General features: G+C 53.6%; 1 protein-coding gene across 6 annotated transcripts in view; it reads left to right on the forward strand.

Annotated features, from left to right (window-relative positions):
• Positions 1-23,788, forward strand: part of MPP2 (MAGUK p55 scaffold protein 2) — a 38,318-nt gene that overhangs the window by 7,694 nt on the left and 6,836 nt on the right. The window contains exons 1-6 of one of the 6 annotated variants that reach the window (XM_023652454.2): positions 1,033-1,121; positions 6,393-6,456; positions 11,285-11,403; positions 22,752-22,904; positions 23,024-23,173; positions 23,557-23,784. In XM_023652454.2, the coding sequence (XP_023508222.1) occupies positions 6,426-6,456; positions 11,285-11,403; positions 22,752-22,904; positions 23,024-23,173; positions 23,557-23,784 (681 nt within the window). In that variant the 5' untranslated portion in view covers positions 1,033-1,121; positions 6,393-6,425. Of the gene's footprint in view, positions 1-1,032; positions 1,122-3,457; positions 4,122-6,392; positions 6,457-9,398; positions 9,737-10,365; positions 10,898-11,023; positions 11,404-22,751; positions 22,905-23,023; positions 23,174-23,556; positions 23,785-23,788 lie in introns of those variants that run through there. The other 5 variants (XM_023652453.2, XM_023652452.2, XM_023652455.2 and 2 more) reach the window with 5 other exon arrangements.

The following is a 23,788-nucleotide window of genomic DNA, read 5'->3' on the forward strand; positions in this document are numbered from 1 at the left end:
TATCCCCTCAGGTCTACACGGAACCTGTGGGTGGATACTGCCCAGCCCAGGCCTGCCTGAGGCCACTCAACAAGTTGTCCCAGTGCTCTCCACAGTCCTTGGCTGTCCCCTCTGTCTCTGCCCCAACCCACTCTGTAAGTGTTCCCTTGGCTCAGGGCAAAGGGGGAGGGAAGCAGCACAGGGCGTGTGTGTGTGTGTGTATGTGTGTGTGTGCATGTGCACGCACATGTGTACATGCAGCCCTCCTCCAGGTCACCAGTTCAAGTGGAGACACTCTTCTCTCCTTTCTTTCTGTCTCCAAATAGCAACTCAAGTGCCTCCTATAGTCCCCAGGGCATCTACTCCCACTGTCCGGAGCCTCCCTCCACTCCCTCACCTTTGGCCCCCACCCTTGCCCTCTCCAGAGTCTACAGGGGAGCTCCAAGGCACAGTCGGCTTGGGGAGGTCTCAGCAATGGGCAGTGGGTCATTGAGATGGCTAGTAGGATGCCCTTTCACTCCCAGGGTCTGCCCTGCCTTTTGCAAGCTCTTCCCCACTCTGGCGATGGGCTACCTGTTCCTGGCTCCCTTACATGGTGCCCATAGCGAAGCCCTTGGCACCTCAGTGGGGGCACTGGAGGGAGAGGAGGATAAGAGAAGTGGGTGGCTCAGATAGGGCTGGGCAAGATGCCACTAATGGGTGTGTGGGCAGCGGGAAGAGGGCATGCTATCCGTACCAGATACCTGGGGCTCCAGAAGCCCTGGGTGGACCCCCACCTTCCCCAGAAGGACCTGAGGTCAGTTAAGGGCACATCAGACAGCCAGAGAGAGACTAACTACCCACTGCCAAGCTGGCACCTAGCTAGAGCCTGCTTAGACCTACTCCCAGAAGGGAAGCACATTTGTGGAGCAGCTTCTGTGTGCCTGGCACTGTGGCGGCCGCTCTACATCTGTCCTCTCCCAAGGTGGCGGCTGTTAGCCCCATTGTACAATGAGGAAATTGAGGCTCAGAGAGGTTATGTAACCAGCCTAGGACACAAACACCACGTGGCTGAGTCAGTATGTCAATACAGAATTGTCTAGTTCCAGAACTTCCCACTCCATGGGGTTGTGGCCGAGTAAAGCAGACAGGCAGGATGAAGCGTGAGTGGTGGGCCAGGGCTGGGGTGGGGGGACAAGGGCAGGGAGGCTGCTTCTGGGAGAGGTTTTGGGTCTCTGTCTTCTAAACGGGCAATCTGATGTGGGTGCAGGGCAGGCTAGTGGTGGTGGTGGTGGAGGGGGTTTCAGGGTCTTGAAGGTTGTGAGGGGAGCAAGGGGCCAGCACACCTGGTCCTCCAATGGGGGTTTGGATTGGTGGTGGTGGGAAGGCAAAGCTACCTGTCTGGATGCCCTGTTGAGCCTGGGCTGGGGAGGGTGGGGATACAGCTTTTTCTTTAGAATTGTGGTTTCCAAAGTAAGCATGCACCTAGAGGTGCACAAGATGATCCTTTGGGGTGTAAGAAAATGCTGGCACTTCTGTTTATAGTTTAAAAACATATTCATTTTTAAATTTCCCTTTTTAAATGCATATTTTAGTTCAATAGCATAGATATACTAAAACATAAATGTAAACATATGTAAATATATATATACGCTCTAAGAGTTCCAGACTTTTTTCTACTGAGATATATAGCCAATAGAAAAGGTTTCCAGAACAAGACTGGCGAATCGCAGGGTGGGGGCGTGGAACCGAAGGGGGTGGATGTCCGGGAGGAAGATAGACTCGGGATAGCTGTTGGCGGCCCCTGCTGGGCATTACCGGAAGTGCAACATCACTCAAGACAGAGTCTGATCCGCTGGAAATTCAGAACGCCCGCTCTGAGTTGCATTTCTCTCGCGGCCCTGACTCTCAAAGCCCTAGGATGAACATCCACCAGAGGGAAACCTTGATTCAGGGGAAGCAGTGACACTGCCTGCACCCTTGTGACCTCTGAGGCGGAGGCAGGGAGGAAGACAGAGGGAGACTGAAGCTGGCACCTTGTCTGGAACAGAACAGGAGCATCCTGCTCTGCATTGAGAACTGTTTCTCTCCACTCTGTCACCTCCCCGGGGCTGTTGTAAAGAACCAAACAATTTATCAATCGTAAGGTCCTGAACAGATGTGATGGGCTGGCATTCTACAAGGCCCTTATTAGAGAGATGATTGCTGACTGACTAACTGGGGGAGGCAGCTTGTAAGAATAATGAATTGGGCTCCACCTCCCTAGTGGGCCAGAATCTGGGATCCCACCTTGTCTTGGGGATCCTGAATGGAATTGAAGGTTTGCTGCAGGTTGTTGTGGGGTAATAGTTGCCTGACTGAGTAGTAATTAACATTGTGGAGGATTTCAAAATCCTTCCACTTCCCAACCAAATGCAAATAACTGAGTGATTCCCTGCCCAGAGGTGGACAGGTGAGAGTGGAGGGTGTCCTTCATCATGGGAAGGGGACTTCCTCCTGAGTTGAATTAGGAGGATCTTCTGACTTGAAGGCAGAGGGGGTTGGAAGCAGTGTGCTCCAGGAAGCCTCTTTGGTCCGAGACCGAAGCCTGCAATTCCAGTCCCCGCCATCTGGGGTCACTAGCTATCTTCTCCTCCCTCTGTTAAGGTGGAGGGCCTCGAAACATCCGGGCTCTGAGTAGTTTGGCCTGGTTCTGTGGCTTTCTCCGTACCTCAACATATTCCTTCCCGAGTTCCGGGGCGAGCTGAATTTCTTGGGACCCGGGGACTAGTTCCCTGCTTCAGGGATGGATTCCGAAATAAAACCCATTTCTGAGATTGCCAAGCAAGTTTTCCAGGTGCAGGCCACTTCTGATCTTAGGAGCCCAGCTAGCAAGGAACAGGGATAACCCCTGCATATTCCAGAGGACAACTGGCGGCGGGGAGGAGGGGGGGCGACACGAAGACGACGACATCGAGACCGGAATAGTACCGCGGTAGGCCCCAAATGCGCAGCGCACTGAGCGAAGGGTGGTCTCCGGGATGAATTTCCAGTATTCTGAGGCCACACAGTATCTTTTACTAGCAGGTCTGGGGTGGAGCCAGAGGCTGGGCAAAGGCGGGCAACTGGGTTTAACGCTTTATTTACTTCTTGAGATCGAACTCTGAGGAAGGATAGCGAGTTACTTCTTTCTGTATTCCATAGATAGATAGACCAGCTCGCCCGTGCAGGCTTATTGTAGGGTCTCGAACTCCTTCGCGAAGACGCTTCCCCTTTTTTTGCAAATTATTCTGGAGAATCTGGGATCCAAGTATCCACCATTCGAGTCCTTAAAAGGTGCCCCTGAGCCGGAGGCCCTATGGGGCTGGGTCTCCTGCTGCTTGGGGGTCTCCCTAAACTCCTCTGGTTCCCCTTCCCAGTTGGGAAGCACGATAACAGGGAAAGTGAGGCATGCCTGGGACTGGAACGCGGGTCTAAGCTGAGAGAAGGGGGCGGAGTAATCTTTCACCATTGCCCTTTTAAGGGATCTCTGGGCGCCAAGGGACACCAGTTGGTACAGGTCCCAGTTCGTGCTTCCCCGAGTGGGAAGCGAGCAGGGGGTCGTGGGCTGTGCGGTGTCTCCCAAACCCCCACCTCCCCGCCTACCCACTAGCTGTTCGGAAAGACGACTTTCCCAGGGTCGTCCCACGGCGTCCACATCCCCCTCCCCTTCTCTCCCCTCTCGGTCTCCGCCCCCTCGCGCAGAGGAGGCCTCTCCGCTTTAAGAGCCTGGTAGCGATTGACAAGCAATAAACGCGGAGCGCCGGGCTGTGCTGGAGCCGCCGGGAGATAGGGGCTCCCCCGGGCGCAGGTAGGCGCCCCCTGGTCCGGTACCCACCCCAGGTCCCCTGTCTCCTCTTCATCCTTGCACGGCACTTGGGGCCCTATTCTCTGGGTCCAATCTCCCCCGGCCCCTTCTCTCAGGCCCGTCCCCTCCCTTCCCACCTCCCGCTCCCCCCTCCCCTTCCTCGGGTGCTCCGAGAGAGAGACCAAACCCGCTGCCCATTGACGCTGGCCCCCGCCCCCGCGGTGAGGGCTCCAGAGTGACGTAGGGCGCAGAGCTGGTGAGCTGTGCGGAGCCTGGGTGTCCGCCCGGCTTCTCCAGGCTCTGAGCGCATTCGGGGGACTTTGGAGCCGGGCATTACGTAAGAACCGCGCTGTTTGCGCTTCCGGGGGGTGGGGGCGCGAGACAGGGGTTTCGTGGGTCCCCGTGGCCCCCTTGTTCCGTTGGGAGGCCAACACCTCAGTCTTCCCTGGGAGGGGGTCCCGGGAAGGGGTGCGCTCCTTCTTCCGCCTCTCAGGCTGTAGGGGGGTCGGGTCGGGGTCGGGGGCCAGGGTTAGGGTCTGGTGACCTGGGAGGGGATCCGTGCCAGGAGCGAGGAGCCAGGGTCGGAAAGTTAGGTCAACTAAGGGGGCAGAGTGAGGACGGGGGCGGGGGGGACAGCCATTCAGTGACCTCATCCCCCCTGGTCTCCCGCGGGCGCGCACGCAAAGAGCCTTCTTTGATGGCTCGCTACACGCCCCCCTCCCCCCAGGTCCTAGCGCCCAGCGGGTTAGGCTGCTCCTGGGGCGGGGGCGATCTCATGGTGGGTGCGTGCAGGTCCGCCCGGCCTCTAGACCCCCATCCTTCGGCCCTCAGTCTAGCTACCCCTCCCCATGAATTGTCGGTCTTCAAAGCGCCTTTGTCAGACCTTTCTCCTCTGCATCTCTTTGTATGTGTATTGATGGAGGGGTGGGTGTGAGGTTGGAGGAAACCTCCCCCTCTCACGCTGGCCTGCATCACCTACCGACCCTGGGTGATGTGGATAGCCTGGAGGTAGGGGTGAGAGGGCACCTGGGCCCAGGCTTTTGGAAGTCGAGGTGCAGGTTCCCAGATGCCTGGGCCCCTGACCTTGGCACGGAGCCAGGCTGGCTCGCCTGGCACTGCTGTTCTCCTGTGGGCAGAGCCGGGCCCCGCCCTCTCAGAGGCTTGGGTGGGGGTGCGGCAGAGCTAGCTGATACCGTGGGAACCGACTCCCCACGGAGAAAACTTGGGCAGGCTGGGCGATACTTCTGGGGACAGGATCCCGCCTGCCTCTTCCCTCCCTTCACCCTCTAGAGAAGGAGGCTGTAAGGAGTCCCCTCTGACTGCCACTACCTCTGTCAGGGAGAGCGGAGGTAGCTAGGAGAAGGCTTCAGGCTCCAGTTCGCCAGGACCTGGGATGGGGAAGGAAGGGTTCCTTCCTGGCAGCTGTCTAGGAATAGGGACAGCAGACGTTGGCACCGGAGGCACTGGCTGGCACAGTAGATCCTGAGCGTTTCTCCCAGCCTGGGGTGCTGGCCTGAGGGGGGGTGCCCTTCCTCTCCTTGAAGGCTCTCTCCTTTCATGTCCTCAGAGGCAGATCCTGGAGGAAGGGGAGCTGTCCCCTCACCTTTGTAGTTTCTGCTACCTGGACTCAGGTGACCAGCTCATGTCTGGGAGGGGGGTGGGAGCAGAGAGAGTTTTATTAAAATCAGGTAGCGGTCCCTCTGGGGAGAATCTTTTTTTGGGAGGAGATGAAGTTGCAGCTCCCCCACCTCCAGGGCCCAGCAGGCATTCAGTCCTAAAGTGGGCACTGCCAGCTGCTTCCCCCCACACCCCCACCCCTGCTGTGAGCCACTGCCTCCTGTTGTTATGGCAACTGGGAATTAGGGTTTTCTCCAACAGCACAGCCCAGGAAGGCAAAGGGAGGAAGGGTGGTGGGTTACCCCCCTGCCCCCGCCCCTGGAGAATGAGGGAGCCAACCTCAGCTTGGGAAGGCCATGGGATGGGAGCTGGGGCTGTAAACTCATGGCTGGTTCTGCCCACAGTCCCCTGCTGTCCTTGTCCCAGCTCTGGGCTAAGAAGGGGTGAGGGGAGAATGAGGAAGCCAGAGAGGCCTTGGGGAGGTACGACACCATTTCTCTCAGCCAGATGGACAAGTGTTTGCGGAGCATCTACACTGTGCTGGGCCTAGGATCCAGAGGCAAATAAAATAGGTGTAGCTCTTGACCTCATGGAGCTTACAGTCTGGGAGTACCCATCTTTCCTGCTTTTGACTCAAATTCTGGACTCCTATACCCACTTTCTCTCCAAAAAAAAAAAAAAAAGAAACAAACAGATGGCAGGCAGAAACACTTAATTATTTTTGAGAGTCATAAAGCCTGGGTGTTCATTGTCCCTTTCTGTATTAGCTTTGTGACCTTGGGAAAATGAATTAACCTCTCTGATCCTCTGTCTCCTCCTCCTTGGAGAAATGGACATGTAATATCTGCGTTTCCTGCCTCCCAGGACTGTGGGATCATCCAGTTTCTGGGCAATGCCCTGTCCCCTACCTTGTTAGCTGATCCTGAGGGGGAACCCCTTCCCCATTGCTTTGCCCTTGTGCCTTCTCATCCTCCTCTCTCCTCTCCTCCAGGAGAGACTTTTCAGAGCCCTTGCTGACCTCACCATGCCTGTGGCCGCCACCAACTCTGAGACTGGTAAGAAGGGGGTGAGGATGTTCAGAGGGTGCCAGGCAGGGACTTGAGGGTGGGGAACAGCCGTCAGGCAGCCCCACAGCTCCCTGCAAGAACCAGCTGCCCTGCACCGCTGCTCCACCCAGCCACTCAGCCATTCTTTCAGCTGGCTTCTATGACTCTGCTGCACCTGCCCTATGGTGGGGCTGGAGACACAGCGCAACTCACCTCTGTGGAGGGCAGGGGGATGCGTGCCCCAGAGATGATCCACACTGTTGCTGGAAGGCAATGGCCTGGGGCCAGGCTGCTTAGAGAAGGGGCCTCTAGGAGCTGGGCCTTGAGGGGTGGCTTGGGGATGGAGGGACTGCAGCAGCAAGGCCTGGGGCTCAGAAGTTTGTGGAGCAGTGCCCACCAGATGGGTGGGGTAGACCAGCGAATGGTAGAGATGGGGGCGTGTATGTGCTGTGGTGCAGGAAGCTGTGCGTGGAGAATGCCAGGTCAGGAAGCCTCAACTTGGTTCTGTAGGAGGTTTGGGGGCAGGGGAGTGGGCCACCCAGACAAGCTCGGAAGCCTCAGGAGCAAGCTACGTAACCTCTTGGAGCCTGCGTCTCCTCTCCTATGAAGAGGCCGAGTGAATCTCCCAGGCTGTGGTGGGATAGCGCAGTACTGTTAAGAATATTCAGTTGCTGTGCTGTGCTGCTGGGGTACCTTGGCTGATTCACCTGTGACCTTGAGTCAGTCACTTCCCTTTTAGGACCCAGGTTTCCCCATCTGTAAGATGAGGTGATGGGACAAGATTAGTGTCCTTAACTTTTATCGGTCCTGGATCCTTTGATCCAGGTGAGAATCTGGTGACAGCCACAGGCCCTCATTGGAGACAAATGCTTCTATGTGTGAAATCTGCATTCCACTCCGGGGGTTCGTGGGCCCCCTTAAGTGCATTCAGGGACCCGCCAGGTGAAGTTCCCTGTGCTGGAGGCTCACTCAGCGGCCTGATAACCACTGGAAACTGCTGTGGTTTGCCCTGATGTATCCTAACTTCCCCCACCTGCATGCTTGCCGCCCTGCAGCTTCTCCCTCACTCTGGGCCCTGCTGCTCCCTCGGCAAGATGTTGCCCAGTCTCTCCCATTCTGGTTAGCGTGGGTGGCTCCCCTGTCCCTCCCCTTTGAGAAACTGAACCAGGAAAGCGAAGGCTGCTGTGAGTAGGCCAGAGCCCAAACTGTGACACCCTTGTCCCCCCCCAGGAAAGGCCTCTTCTCTATGCAGTGGAGGGACTGGGCCAGTATCCCTCAGCTTTTGCAGCCTGGGAGGGCTCAGTGCTTCCACCTCCTGTCCAGCCTGCTGCGCCCCCGGGGCCTCTCCCCCTGCTCTAGCCTGCCTGGGCCCCACTGTAAGCTGCTTAGGAGTTAATTAAGCCCATCCCTGAGCCCGTGATTAAAGGTCTATCAATCTGGGGCTGCCCAGTAAACCCATTAATAGTGCCTGACAGGAGTGAAAACGCTCCACAATTTGGCTTCCCTGCTGCCGGCCGCTTGATGGGGGTGTGGTAGGATGGGGTGGGGGACAGGGCAGGGAATGGAGCCCAGGGGTGTGGGTATGGGGCCTGCTTCCTCTGAGAACTCCTGGGGCCCCTGGTCCCCCGGTGTTGTGCCATGGGCTGCTTCTGCCTTCCCATATCCAAAGGAAGGTCAGGAGCAAGCTGCTTAACCTCTTGGAGCCTGCATTTCCTCTCCTGTAAAGAGATGATGTGAGACCAAAAGGCTCTAAGTTTCTTAGCCTCCCCCTCAGGGAGCCCTCTCTGCTTGCTCTGGGCTGGATGGGCTCCAGGCCTCAAAAATCTAGTGGTGGGTTCTGCTCCTTCTCATTTCACGGTCATTACACTTCCCACAGACAGCTGCGCCCTGGCCTCTGGGGTCAGGTTCACCACCCCCTGCCCCGGGAGATCCCTGCCTTGGGCTCTGCAGAGACTGAAGCTAGCAAGGTCCTCTCCCACCCTTCCCCACTGATCAACATGGTCGTTGTCATTGTGGAGGGAGGGAAATGTGTTCCTCTTGCAGAGAGACCCCAAGTCTATTTCTAGTAAGGTGGAGAAGCCCTTTTCCTGAGGGTTGGAAGCAGGGTGGAGATGTATGGGTGATGGCCTGGGCTGAGAGTTTAGAGAACTTGCCCCTGGAGACTCCAGACCTGCAGCTTCGCCCTCTCTTCCCCCTTGACCCAACTCCTTCCTTTCTTTGAATAAGGCAGGGATGTGGGCTGCTTTCAGGTGGAGCTGTTCCTTTAAATCTCTCTCTCATCCCTGGGTTAAAGTCCTGGTGTGTAAGCCCGCCTGCTGCCATGGCAACCAGGGGTGCAGTGCAACCTGGTGCCACTCCTCAGGGAATGACTGGCTGCTGGCCTCATGGGTACAGGGTCTCAGAGGAATAAAGGTTCTGGGCTGGGGTTAACTGTCAAGTCCCCCCTTCCTGCCCACCCTTGTCCCTGTTGTGGGAATGTGCTGTCACCTTTTCACTCCTCCAATTCCAAGATGCCTGACTTGCCCACTGGGCATCACCCCCTTACCTAAGGGCAAGAGCTAATGGGAGATGGGGGAGGGGAGAAGCCGCTGCTGAGATGTAGGGTCAGAAGGGCTTGAGGTACCCTTCCCTGCCCACAGTGGTGCTACCCGCCTTCCTTTTCCTCCCTGTCCCCTCACCCACCCTGCCCCATGGCTGGCAGCCAAGGGGAGACAACTGGGGCTTGAGGCATTTGCCCTGTGCCAGAGTGGTGCCACTGGTCCTGGCGGAGAACTGAGAGTCGTTCTTGGGGCCTTCCTTTGATCCTGAGGGGGTCATTGGAAAGGGGCCTGGAGAGGGGACATAGAGTAGAGGTCTGAGGGCAGGAGGAGGAGGTGGCACAGGGTGTATTTGAGGAGGGACTTCCAGGAAAAGGGGGCGGGAACTAGATGGTGCCAAGTCCCCACCCCCTTGGGTTTCGAGCTTCCGAGATCGGGCAGTCCTAGGAGAGGGATTCTCTCTTTCCCATTGCCCCCTCCCCACCTGTCTGCTCCAGTCGGGGTTTTGGCCAATCAGCAAGGCGGTTAGAGCGGCTGAGCCTTGCTATTGGCTGATCCTGCAGAGGGCGCTCCCTGAGTCCCGCCTCCTCCAGCGCAGCCCCCTCTGGCTGGGAAGGCGCCCACGGTGGCGTGGAGGCCACTCCGGCAGCCTGGGCGGGTGGAGGCGGCCATGGCGGGCAGCCCAGGCAGCGGGGCCTCCTTGGAGGGCATATCCCTGGGCTCCTCTGAGGAAGCCGAGCTCCGGAGGGAAGGTAGGGGAAGGCAGGAAGGGGAGTTTGGGGGGAAAGCTGGACCGGGGGTTGGGGACGTCTGGAGAGGTGCCCTAGGAGTGGGCTCCCGGGAACCTAAGGGTGTAAGGGCATGGCCCACCAGGAGTGCTGGCCCGGGCAGAGGGCACCGGCTTTCCCCCATGGCTGGCGGCTGGGGAGGATGACAGGGGAGGGTGGATCCCAGGATACTCTGGCAGAGTGGGAAGGGTCCTGCCCTGGCCTTTTTCTGAGCCCACTAAGGGCCTTGCAGGTCTCTGAGCAATGCCAAGCCCAGGCCTGGGCAGGAGAAGCCTGGAGGGCAGCTTGGATGTTGTTTCTGGAGAAAGTAGGGAGGAGGAGGGGGAAGAGGGTGAGAGTCCAGGAGTCCCTGAACCTTGTCTGCCTGCTCCAGTGTCACTGCCCCCTCCTCCAGGAAGGAAGGGGGATGGGGAGGAGGGGGCAGTGACAAGAGCAGTGAGAGGTGCCAGGAACCATATCCGCCCCTCCTCCTCCATGGCTTGGGTGCTGTTCTGCAGATGTAGGCGTGGGTGGCAGAGTGGCAGAGTAATGATACCCCCTGCCCATCTCTGCCCCCAGCTGGGCACACTCTGCTTCTTCCTTCCTTCTCCCAGAACCTGCCATAGCCAGAAGCTCCCACCTCTGCCAGTGGGTGAAGACAACCCCCACTTCAGATCTCAGCAGCCAGTGCTGTGGCCCAGCACCAGGTGTTCTCATGTCCTTGGTTATGTCCCGTCCCAGGCTAAGGGTTTGCTGATCCCTGAGATGACTTGGTCCGACCACTGCACTTGGGTGCCCACAGCCATCCCAAGCCCCAGGGACCCTATTTCCCCGACTCCTGCTAATGTTCCAGGCCTCAGCTTTGGCTTCCCATGATCTATATTAAATTCTCAGTGATTACAGATCATTGTCTGTCAGAGCTGAAGGGCCTGTAGACACCATCTGGTCAAATCTACCCATTTTACAGGAAGGAAAGACTGAGGCCAGTGAGCGACAGTGACTTGTGCAAAATTACACTGAATGACTGGTGCAGCTGGTGCTGGATGCTGCACAACCCTGGCTTCCTGCATGACTGCCTGCTGGACTCTAGGCCTGCACTCAGGGACATGCTCCAAATGCTGTCTCTCTCCTTCCTGAGCCCGCCAGGTGCGGGTGGCTCAGTCCTGGGGCTTCAGCCCGTCTAGAGATTGAGTGAGGCACCTGTGGTTTTCTGGTTCAGGGCAGAACCTGGAACCTGACACCTGCTTCCCTGTCTCCTCTCCTCCACCTCAGAGTCCACTTCCTGCTACCTGGAGCCTCCCGCCTGCCCAGGCTGGCATAACCTGGAGTCTAGAGAACAGGCCAAGGAGACTCTCCCTAGCCCCCCAGGGCCCCTGCCCCAGGCGTTCCCCTGCTGACAGGGAGGGAAGTGCTGTTGGGCAGGGGCTGTCTTCTGTGGGATGTGGGGTGGGCGCGGTGGGGTCGTGTGGTGTGTTTTGGTCTCCTGTGCCTTGCTGGAACCTGTGTGTCTCACCACCTGCACCTTCCCCCCAGCCATGCAGCAAGTCCTGGACAACCTGGGATCCCTCCCCAATGCCACGGGGGCTGCGGAACTGGACCTGATCTTCCTTCGAGGCATTATGGAAAGTCCCATAGTCAGGTCCCTGGCCAAGGTATAGTGCTCCAGGGAGGTGGGCACAAGGGCACTGGGTCTGGGGAGGCTCAGTGGGGATGGGGTGTTAGCCACAGGGGGCCCTGGGAATGGAGCATGTGGCACAGGAGACCTGTGGAGGGGGGTATGCCCAGGTGAACATCCATGCCCAGGTGAAGAATCTGAGCGACTAGAGGTAGGAGGTCTGCCCCCACACCTGGCTAGTGAGTGTGTGGACACGCCTGTGTGGATGCACGGTTGGTGGCTGCCAGCTTGTGGAGGGTGTGAGTGGTGGGGGCCAGCGTGCCTATGTGTCGGACTCTCAAGAGTTCATCCTGCCTGTCCCTCTGCCGTTGGGCGTTCTGTGCAGACATCTTTTCAAGGTCACCTGCCACGTATTGGATGGAGCAAAGACTCGCTGAAAGAGGAAGTTATAAAACCACTTGGTCATGGCAGTGATAGCGGCAGATACACTAGGCATTTTAGGAACATAAAGGACAGATGCCCCACCTAGCCCGGAGTGGGCAGGGAAGGCTTCCTGGCGGAAGGGCCACTTGAGCGGAGTCTTAAAGAGTGAGGAGAGGAGGGAGGGCGTTCCAGGCCACAGGAAGAGCTTGAGCAGAAACAGGTGAGAAAGAGCCAGAAGTATACAGGGGCTGTGAGTGTCGGTGTGAGGCTGGAGCTGCAGGGGTGAGACAGGGAGTGTGAGCTGCGCAGATGTTGGCGGGTGTGGAGGGTGCTGGGGGCTGTGCCTGGGGCTTGGGCATCGTCCCGTGATGTCCTGTGAGTGACGTGGAGCCTTTCGTGAGCTTTAAGCAGGGACGTGATGATGGCAGTGGACGTTTTAGGCACATCCCTCTGGCAGCACATGGAGGACAGAGGGAGGGTCATGGCTGGAGTTGGAGAGACCAGAGTTGGGGGTGGCGCTGAGCTGGACCTGTGTCACAGGGCTTGAGGGAGGGGAGGCTGGAAGAAATATTTTGGGAGTGAATTGGCAGCACTTGGTGTTTGGGTGTGAGAGGTGAGGGGTGGGTGTGGAAGGCCCCTGGGATTCTGCACGAGGTGGGGGTGGGGGGAGTGTGAGGCTGGGGCCGCCTTCAACTGAGAGAAGAAGCAAGCATGGTGAGGAGAGAGGCGGACCCCTCAAGGAAGAGGGAGGAGGTGAGAATGGTGTGAATAGCTGTGTTGGAGGCAAGGCTGGGAGTGGCAGGGAATTATGCCTACTTGCTCAGATTTCTGAGGGGAGGGGGACAGCCATCTGCTGGGAGTTAGGGATCAGAGCTTGGGGGGGATTTGGAAGGGAAGGTTTGACTAATTGCTGAAGAGGAGGAGAGAGGGACTCCGCCAAAGCCAGGGAGCAGAATTGACAGGGCCCCAGGCTGTCTGTGGCAGGTACCCGATTGCCCAGGGTGGGGGTGACTCAGTCCAGAGATGCGGAGATAAAAGGGGTGGCTTTGGTCCAGGACTTGTGCTGGATGGGGGCTCTGGGAGGCTGAGTGCAGGGGATGGTGTGAAGGGGACAGGGGAGAGGGGCTGAGAGCATCACCTCTAAAGCCCAGGCAGGCCAGGGAGGGGAGAGGAACCAGGAAGAGACAGAGGCAGGGAGAGAATGGAGGCGCAGGCCTGGGGGCTCTCTGAGGTTGCTGTGTTTGGAGAGAGAGTGTAGCTGGAAGAGAAGAAGGCCGAGGTCAGAGAGAGGGAGGTGAGAGGTGAAAGATTTCCAAGAAGGACAGTTCTGGGGGGATGACATGACAATCTAGGGTGTGGCTGCAAAGGATGGGCAGAGGTCCAGGGATGGAAGGCTCGGATGTGGGATGGCGTTGGAATCTGGGGCTACAGCAGCTGTTGAGGTGGGGAGAAGACTGAGGCAGTCCCAGGTCTGCATGGTGGTGGGGGTGACTAGGAAGTCGGTAATGACAGTGACAGTGGGGAGGGAGAGGGTGGTACAGGCAGCTACAGGGTGAGGATGGGGACTCAGCTATGACTGGCTCTGGCATGGGGTGTGGAGGGGGACCAGGCCCCAGTGGAGGGAGAGAGCTGCTGCAGGGGACACAGCCTCGTCACGTTGTCATCTGTGGAGTGGCTAAAGAGGTGGGGAGGTTGTTAAGGACAGAAGATGAGAGGGCTGAGAGGGTCCATAGTGGGAGGTTCTAGGGAAGAGAAAGCTGAGCAGATTGGAGGAGGTTGGAGAAAGGCAGGTTGCTCTTCACTGGGTGGTCAAGGATTGTATTCATGTATTAAAAATAGAAACAAGGAATTATGCATGTCTCAGACACAGAGAATGGGAGCTCCATGAGGGCAAGGATGTCTGTTGGGATCCCTACTGTGTCCCCAGAGCCTAAAACAGTGCCTGGCACATAGTGGCTGCTCACTGGATATGTGCGAATGAATGAATACTAGAGAGTAGGAAATTACATACCAGACCTCGGAGTGCCCATCTCCATGATGGTGTGCTGGCTGGCCATATTCGCTTGAGTTCTGGCTCTTCCTTTTTAAGAAATAAAAAGTATGACACAGTCAGTGCCTCCCTGCGTTTCCTCGTTTCCACTGCTTTCCCTCCCCACAGATAACCGCTGGCTGGAGGTTGATGATGTCCTACCCCTGATGTTTTCATGTCTTGCCTATGTATGTACTTTATGTAAACAGTGTGCCCCGCATATGTGTTTTTCAGCTTTGCATAATGGGATGCTAGAGCGAGCTGCTTAGGTTTTTGAGATTTCTGGCTCATATGCGGAGTGTGGGTACGGACATGAGTGTGGATGTAGACAGAGAGAGAGATGGGTTCATGGTAACTGGTGTGAGGAATCCCAGTGTATGACAGAGCCCAGCGTCTTCATTGATGAGTTCCCCTGCTGAGAGACAGGTACCTGGGTGCTGACTTACCTCTGCTGGGGACAGCGCTGCAGGGAACGTCCTCATGGCCGTCTGCTGCACGTGTGAGAGCTTCTTGAGGGTGGACACTTGGCAGTGGAATTGCTGGATACGTGTGTTTTGAACCTCAACATCTGTGACCTTCCGAAGCTGATTTCAGAGTTGGGTGTATTAGGCCACGTCGTCTCTGGGTCACGTTAGCCATTGCTTCAGTAATGAGACGGCCAGTGAAATGTGGAGGGGCTCTCGGGATGGCAGACTCTCAGGGTGAGAAGGTCCTCTAGCCAGCCCCCTCCAAAGCATGATCCCCTTCAGTAGCCTTCCTCTCTGCTGGCTTTGTCTGATCCATTTGACAGCTCTCCCGTGATGGGACTGCTGGCTGGCTGGCTATGTCATTCACTCCGTCATTCAGTTACCCATCAGCTCTTCAACAAACATCTGTTGCATGCTCACCAAGTACCAGGCACAGTGCTGGGGCCATGGCGATGAGCTGTCAGAGAGTTTGTTCTTCTCCCGATGGAGCCCAAGTCTCATTTTCTCGCTGAGCTCTGCATTGTCCCAGACCTGGGGCCTCACAGTTCAGCCTAGTTGAGAACTTACCATGTGCTGTATCAGATGGAGAGTAAACTCCCTTCTCCAGAAATGTTCTTGGGGATAGCTGGTCAGAATTTCCTCCCAAGAAATTCCTAGTGTGGTTCCAGATGCACAAAGCACAATAGAAGGTGGTGTGGACATTTCTCCAACTCTGAGACCCCCAGTAAGAGGCTCCTGGGCTGAGGAACCCCAGTGATTTCTTCTCTCCATCTAGTTGTGAAACGAGCAGGAAGTGAATCTCCATAAAGGCCGGTCTGAGCTCCTCCGTGTGTGTGTGTGTGTGTGTGTGTGTGTGTGACACTGCAGGGGGGCTTTGCCACCCCTCTTCAATGGTAGAGTTTCTTTCTCCACTCTTCAATCTGGGCTTGACCACGAGACTTGCTTTGGACAGCGGGACCCACTTCTTACTCCTTCTCAGCAATTTTAATGATTACGTCTACATAGGTAAATTTCTAACCGAATAGACAAAGTACTTTGATCAAAGATCCAGCTGCAAACACTTGGTTCTCCTGGCGAAGTGACCCAGAAACCCTCAGGAAGGGAATCAAGTTGGATCTGCGTGTGGTGGCTGTTAACCTCCTTCCCTCTGCCTTATGGAGCGGCTTGACTCTCTTCTCTGGGGACGTGACAGAGGGTGTGGGAGGGGCCAGCCTGGGTAGATCTGGGACCAGGGAGGGGCAGGGCCTGAGGGGACTAACCCAGAGAGTTAAACACTAGAGGGAAGTCAAATCTGGTAGGCAGATCGCAAATCCAGGGCGTTGGCTGCAGACAGCAGGTGGCAGCCCTGGCAGGTGGGTGGCATCTGGGAGGGCTGACATGGATCCAGCAGCAGGTGTTTCAACAACAAGCAAGGCCAAGGTGAGGAATCCCAGGCAGGTGACATTCAGAAATTCAGGCAAACTGTTGCCAGTGGGGACATCTGCCAGCTGGCAGGCCTGGGAACTGATCCACATGAGATGAAGAGGAAAGAGATTAGGGTTTGGAGTCAGAAGATTCACTGACTGGCTGTGTGACTTTAGTATGTCTGACAACCTCTCTGAGCTTCAGTTATTTTCTTCTGAGAAGTTGAGATAATGATGCCCATCTCTCAGAGTCATGGTGGGAGAGGGGAGGTCATGGACATGGAAGTGCTTTTTAAACCATAAAGAGTTGTTATAATGTAGTTTTGGCCATCGGCCTGGAGTTCATAGGGAGGACTTTAGTCCTATGGTGAGGCTGGGGTGAGAGAGCTAGCAAAGTAAGACAAGGCCCTAGAAGAATGAGGGTCAAGGGAGGTCACTAAGATAGAGACTCTTGACCAGGGGACGTGACAAGCAGAGGCTACAGTGGCGGGGAGCCAGATGGGTCAGTTAGCTCTTGCTGTGTAACCAAGCACCCCGCCGCATAATAGCTTAAAACAGCTGTGCTTTACTTCTCATGATTTTGTGGATTGGTGGGTGGTTTTTCTGGTCTGGGCTTGCTGTGTTGGGGCCGGTGGTCTAAGATGGCCTTACATGTCTGGTGGTTCAGCTGGAAAGGCTGCCACGTCTAGGATGGGTGGTCTCTCCTCCTGGGAGGGTGGCCCAGGTTTCTTCACATGGCCGTCTCAGCAGCAAGGGGGGACAAGCCCCAAATGCCAAGCAGTTTGCAAGGTTCTGCTTGCATCACGTTTGCTAATGTCCCGTTGGCCAAAGCAAGTCACACGGTCAGATCCGGATTGAAGAGCAACCTTACCTCCTGCACACCCGTCTCAGGCTTCTCTCGGTATGAACTATTTAATTATGAGCGGGGCTTCAAACGAAAACTCCCTGTCTTCTGCCGAGATCAGAGAGGTTGGAGTGGGAGGGCGGAGGGAAAAGCTTTCCAGAGAAATGGCTGTGTGGCCTTTCTGCTTTTGCAGTCTACTGCTGGCTCTGGCTCAGGAGCTGGCAGATCTGGGTTCGAGTACCGGCTCCACTGTTAGCTCGCTGGATCCCTGGCCCAAGCTTCTGCTCTGTGATGAATCTGAGCCTCTGCTGTGCTGAGGATGATTTTCAGAGGACAATTAAACAAAGGGTTACCGCAGAAATTCAAAACCACTCTCCTGGTTTTGGGACCTGGGCCTTGTGCCTGTCTTACTGCAGTGTGTGCTGTACCAACAACATGGCTTTCCAAAAATAGGTGCCCAGAGAGTGACACCACAGCTGTGGGGAACTCAGAGAGTCAGGAGACTTTGACTGGAGTCCCTGGGGTATGCCAGTGAACTGCGTGCTCTTAATGAATTCATTCTATCCTTTCGGTCCTCGGACGCTTTATTGGACTTAATGCTGCTAATCTCACAGGGGCATTGTGACGTGTAAAGGGGACGATGTTCTGCAAGTGTGCTGTTTGGCCATCGAACATGCACATACCCCACGGCCCAGCCGTTCTGCTCCTGGGAGAAACTCTCACATGTGCACCAGGAGACACAGACTAGAATGTTCACAGCAGCATCATTCGTAATGGTAAAGCCTGAAATGACCCACATGCCTTCCAACTAGAGAGGAGATAAATAAAATGTGGCCTGTTCACACAACGGAATATAATACAGCGATTAAAAGGGAGGAACTAACGTGACGTGGGAAGGAAGAATGAATCGTAGCAAGATAATATTAAGTGAAAAATTATTTCACTTACTGTTGTTTACTATTATTATCCTAAGATTTATGCTTATTTCATATGATTAAATGAAAAAGTTGTTCCTTAATAATTATTAATAATTATTTGCTTATTAATAATAAGCAAAGTATTTTGCTTATTAATAATTATTAGTAATTAATATTAGTAATTATTAGTAGTAGTAATTATTAATAAACAAAATACTTTTTCACCTAATATGAAACATAGGAATAAATCTTAGCACAATAATAGTAAACAATAGTAAGTGAAATAATTTTTCACTTACTGTTATTAAGTGGGAAAAAATCTGGCTCCCAGGGATTATATATGGCATAATTCCCTTTTTTTTTTTTTTCGCTTGTGGAAGATTGGCCTGAGCTCACATCTGTGCCAGTCTTCCTCTATTTTGTATGTGGGACTCTGCCACAGTATGGCTTGATGAGCAGTGTGCAGGTCCACACCCAGGATCTGCACCCACAAACTCCAGGCCACGAAGCAGAGGGGCGAACTCAACCACTACGCCACCAGGCCGGCCTGTTAGAATTCCCATTTTTTAAAGGCAAAAATAAATAAAAACAATATTCATTTTAGGAATATGTAGAATACATATAGGTACAATAAAACTATGTAAAATGGGAGGTTACCACACGATGAACGTGACGAATCAAGATGGTGGTTTCTGTGGGTGGATGGGTGGGTGGGGCAAGTGGTTAGATGTAGGAGATCGCTAAGATCCTCGTTTATGGTTTCAGTGGTGGCTTCTTAGATCCTCATTATAGTATTAAAAATATCTAGTTTAATACTGACTAACTGAAAGGAAGCCGTGCATGCACCAGCGATGAGAATATATCATGACCCAAGGATTGTGCTTAATCCCACTCTGAGTGTCCAAAGCCCGGAAAAGTGGAGTGCAGATTGTGATACATGCTGGGTGTTCTCAGCCCTGGGCTGTCAGCTGTTCAGATTGGCCTGGGTCGTGTTTTTTGTATTTGAATGATTAAATGTTCAAAGTTTCCTCTGGGCCCCGAAGGTAGAACTTCGAGACCTGAGCTTTTATGTCTGTGAGTGAGACACCGGAGCGGCCTCAGGAGGAGCAATGGATCAGCCTGGGGAAGGGTCATCAAGTCAAAGATGGGAGGGAGGTGGCTTGGGAGATGGGCTGGCTTCCCGCTTGGTCATGCGAGGCCTCCTAGAGAAACTAGTTCTCCATCCATCAATGGAGCAGAAGATGCTGAAGCTAAAATGAGTGACCTCTGCCCTCATGTCAGGACACCTGGGCCAGAGCCAGCTCCTGTTACCCTGAAAGAGGCCAGCCGGGGTCACCGTGGTGAGATCAGTGCAGGCCTGAGTGCCTTTGTTCGTTCTTCAGACACGGTTCCTGGGGCCCTGGACTCCAGCGTTGACCCAGACATGTGGTAACACAGAGCTGGGGAAGTTCCTTGGGCTGTGCTGAGCTAAATGACTGGGGATCACGTAGGGATCGGTGGACCCTTGCAGGGCATGTCTCTGCCCTCCAGCTTCTGAGGGACATCAGGGCATAACAGGTCTCCGAGTGCTACCCCTTTGCCCCTTCGATTGTCCGTTTCCCCAGCAGGAACGTTCTGCCCAGCCAGGCTGTGGGAGTCAGTCTGAAATGCTGCCCACCTAGGAGAGGGTGGTTTAGGTGACTCTGGGGCCAATGTGCAGAAAGGAGCTAGCCTTTATTGAGCACCTGCTCTGTGCCAGCCACTGTGTCCATCTCACTGATTCCTCTGATTATCCCTATGAGGTGTCATTAAAATCTCCCCATCTCATGGGCTTGGAAAACTTTCTGTTGTGACAATTTTTGAAAATATCTCCTGATCCCTCATCATTCATCACCCCACTGCAACATTTAACAACTCTTGAACAATCTTGTTTCATCCATACCTCCACCCACTTCCCTCTCTCCTGAATTATTATTATTATTATTTTTAAGATTTTATTTTTCCTTTTTCTCCCAAAGCCCCCCAGTACATAGTTGTGTATTTTTAGTTGTGGGTCCTTCTAGTTGTGGCGTGTGGGATGCTGCCTCAGCATGGCTTGAGGAGCGGTGCCATATCTGTGCCCAGGATTTGAACCGGCGAAACTCTGGGCTGTCGAAGCAGAGTGTGCAAACTTAACCACTCGGCCACAGGGCCAGCCCCCTCTCCTGAATTATTTTTAAGCAAATCTCAGACATAATTTTATCTGTATCTTAGTATGTGTATCTGAAAGATAATTTAAAAAAAATAATCACAATACTATTATCATATGTAGAAAATTAAACAATAGTTTTCTTATGGATTTTCTTCTTCTTTTTTTTTTTTCGGTGAGGAAGATTCGCTCTGAGCTAAAATCCATTGCTAATCTTCCTCTTTTTTTGCTTGAGAGAGATTAGCCAGGAGCTAACATCTGTGCCAGTCTACCTCCACTTTGTATGTGGGATGCCTCCCAGCATGGCTGATGAATGGAGCGTGTCTGCTCCTGGGATCTGAACCTGCGAACCTGGGCCACTGAAGTGGAATGTGCAGTAGTTTAACCATTTGGCCATGGGGCCGGCCCCTGAATTTTTAATAAATGGTATTGGGACATCTAGATAGTCATTTGGAAAGATATCAAAGTATATCCATACCTCACACCAAACATAAGAATGAACTCTGCACAGATCAGAGATCTCAATGTGAAAAAATAACCATACACGTACTAGAAGAAAACAAGGATCTGTGTGTGAGGAAAGCCTTTCTTTAAAAAAAAAAAGGGGGCTTCAAAATTCAGATGCATAAAATATTAATAAATTTAACTACATTAAATATTTTTTTGCATTGACAAAAAAAACCATAAGCAGAATCAAAAGACAAATGACAAACTGGGGGAAAATATTTGCAAGAAATCTCACAAAGTGCTTCTCTTCTTAACATAGAGAATGTTTAAAAACTGGGAAAAAGAAAAAAACTAACACCTGGTAGAAAAACTGGCAGAAGACGTGAACAGATAGTTTGCAGAAAAAGATACACAGATGGCCCTTAAACATACAAGGAGATGCTCAGCTTCACTCAATAAGCAAAATGCAAATGCAGCCCCAGGGAGAGATGGTTTCTCATCCTTGGGATTGGCAGACATTCAGAGGCTTGATTGCACTCTCCGGTGGCAAGGCCTCAGGAAAGTCTCTCCTCAGTGGTGTGGGAGGGCAAGCGGCCCAAGCCCCATGGAGGGGAGCCTGTCAATATCTAACAAAACCACATCTGTATTTACTGCTTGACCCAGCAGGACTTCTAGGAACTGCCATGGAAGATGTTGTCCACAGCTGCAGAACAGCTATGCCAGGGTTATGCACTGCAGCTTTATTTGCAATAGTAAAATACTGGAAACAATTTAAATACCTGTGGAGACTGGTTGAATAAACTGTGGTACTCCAGTCACGCAATGAGTCAAATGCAGTAATTAAAAAATGATGATAAAGGAAGCTCTTTGTGTAGAGCATAGAGTGATTTCAGGGCGTATCATAAAGTAAAAATCCAAACAATAAACCAAATCCATTAAACAAACAAAAACCCAAGCTATCAAAGAGTGTGTATAGTGTTCTACCTTTTATGTAAGGAAGAAGGGGAATTATTTACTTATTTTTGTGAAAAGAAACAGGTAGGATAAACTAGAACCTGATGAAGACGGTTGCCGCTAGAGTGTGGGAGTGGATGAGGATGGAGGTGAAACTTCTTTGAGTTTCCTTTTTGTAGAGATCTGAAATTTGAGCCACGTGAATGTTGCACGTATTCAAAAAATAAGATTAAATTAAAAGAATGAAAAAAGCAAACCATGAAATTAAGTGCAGATAAGTGAATCGATCTATATAGCAAATTTTTAGCATGATCATACTGAAAAAGGAATTAATACAGGTAGCTTTTCTCACAATATTCTGACTGTACCCTACGTGGGATGGATGCTAAGGCTGTACTCTTTAATATGGTAGCTGTTAGCCACATGTGACTATTAAATACTTCAAATACTTAAATAAACAAAAATGCTGGTATAAAACTCAAAATCCAGTTCCTTGTCATCCTAGTTACATTTTTTTTTAAAGATTTTATTTTTTCCTTTTTCTCCCCAAAGCCTCCCGGTACATAGTTGTATATTCTTTGTTGTGGGTCCTTCTAGTTGTGGCATGTGGGACACCACCTCAGCGTGGTTTGATGAGCAGTGCCGTGTCCGCACCCAGGACTCGAACCAACAAAACACCGGGCCGCCTGCAGCGGAGCGCGCGAACTTAACCACTTGGCCACCGGGCCGGCTCCCCTAGTCACATTTTTCAATAGCTGCAAGTGGCTAGTGGCCACTGTATTAGCACAGAAAAAGAGCATTTCCATTAAGTTCTTTTAGACAGCACTATTCTGAAGACAGAAAGAAGTGCAGATGAATCTTGATTTTTACGTAGTGGGTTTGTGATAGGTAGTAGAAATAGTTTAGCAATTCTGAAACTTTCTTGAATATTGAAGGACAGAATAAGTAAATATATTAATGTTACTGGGAAATAAGTTCTCGGAGAAGGAGAAGGGTGATACAAATATGGAATGGGGGAAAATCCTGCAGAGTTTGCTTCTATTCAGAACTATCAGTATTGGTGAGTGTCTGCTGCAGACATGACAACCCAGAGGCAGTGAGCACTGAGCGCCCGGGTCTTGGTTTCTAACACCATTCCCTGACGAAAGGAGTCAGAGTTCCTTGGAGAAATTGCTGATTCCAGACCTGGGGTGGGGCAGGTGAGACGAGCCTGTGGCAGAGGGAAGGTGCCCAAGGACTAGTGGGAACATGTGAAAAGGACACAGGCCTTTTGTGCTTGGGGCTCCTACTGGACAAATCTGGGATAAATTGAGGTGATGAGAATAGTGATGGTGATGGATTAGAATACACTGAGTAAAAAAAATCTGTAGTGATATGGAGAGAGAAAGGGAGGGAGGCGGGGGAGGGGGAGCATGTGGGAGAGAAAAAGGAAAAGCTCTTTCCTGTAGTAAGATGCCAACGAATAAATGTCAAAAGAATAATGGAGTAAGGTAATCACTATTTTGCAACCCCCAAGATAGTAATTGATTCAGGCAAGGGTCATAAATGGACACTAAATCCATTAGTGAAACGTTGTTGGGGAACGGAATAGTCTCAGGTCGCAAGGTGTGGGGAAGACACAAGATCACTGACAGAGAACTCTTGCCAAAGTGATTAACCTGAGTCTAATCAGGAGGAAACAATCATGGCTCTCGGGGAAGCGTCAGGCCTCACTTGTTCCGTCCCCACCCCCAGGCCCACGAGCGGCTTGAGGAGACAAAGCTGGAGGCTGTGCGAGACAACAACCTGGAGCTCGTGCAGGAGATCCTGCGGGACCTGGCGCAGCTGGCCGAGCAGAGCAGCACCGCCGCGGAGCTGGCCCGCATCCTCCAGGAGCCCCACTTCCAGGTTTCCGCCCAGGCTGGCGTGACGACTGGGGGAGGGGCTGGCAGGAAGTTAGAGCCAGGATGGGGCAGGGACCGCAGGGCACTGCCCCATGGTCACTCCTCTTTCCACCATCTCTCCAGTCCCTCCTGGAGACCCATGACTCTGTGGCCTCAAAGACCTATGAGACACCACCCCCCAGCCCCGGCCTGGACCCAACGTTCAGCAACCAGCCTGTGCCTCCGGACGCGGTGCGCATGGTGGGCATTCGCAAGACTGCTGGAGAGCATCTGGTGAGGATGTCGGGCAGGGCCAGAGGTGGGGTTTGGAGGCGGGGTTCAGAGTAACCGACGGGGATCAAATCTGGTCAGGAGAGGGCTAAAGAGGCGGATGGGATCAGCTTTTCCCAGGGAGGGGCCCACGCAGACCCAGGAGCCCGCAGGCGCTGTGCCTATGAGCCGCACACATCCGGGCGCCTGGGCGCTCTCCATTCTGCCACTTTCCTTCCATTAGTGCTCCTATAAGTGAAGAATTCGGGTGGCAGGATGGAAGAGGAGGACTCAGGGCAGGGGCGGAAGGGCGGGGGTGGGAAGGGAGAGGCTGTTAGGAGACCCTTTTGAAGATTCTGACTTGGAGCAGTTGGGGCCTCATCACACCCGCTCTCTGTCCCCCCCAGGGTGTGACGTTCCGCGTGGAGGGCGGTGAGTTGGTGATCGCACGCATTCTGCATGGGGGCATGGTGGCTCAGCAAGGCCTGCTGCACGTGGGTGACATCATCAAGGAGGTGAACGGGCAGCCGGTGGGCAGCGACCCCCGCGCGCTGCAGGAGCTCCTGCGCAGCGCCAGCGGCAGCGTCATCCTCAAGATCCTGCCCAGCTACCAGGAGCCCCATCTGCCCCGCCAGGTGG

The sequence above is a fragment of the Equus caballus genome, chromosome 11 (assembly GCF_041296265.1).
Source record: "Equus caballus isolate H_3958 breed thoroughbred chromosome 11, TB-T2T, whole genome shotgun sequence".
NCBI classification, from domain to species: domain Eukaryota; kingdom Metazoa; phylum Chordata; class Mammalia; order Perissodactyla; family Equidae; genus Equus; species Equus caballus.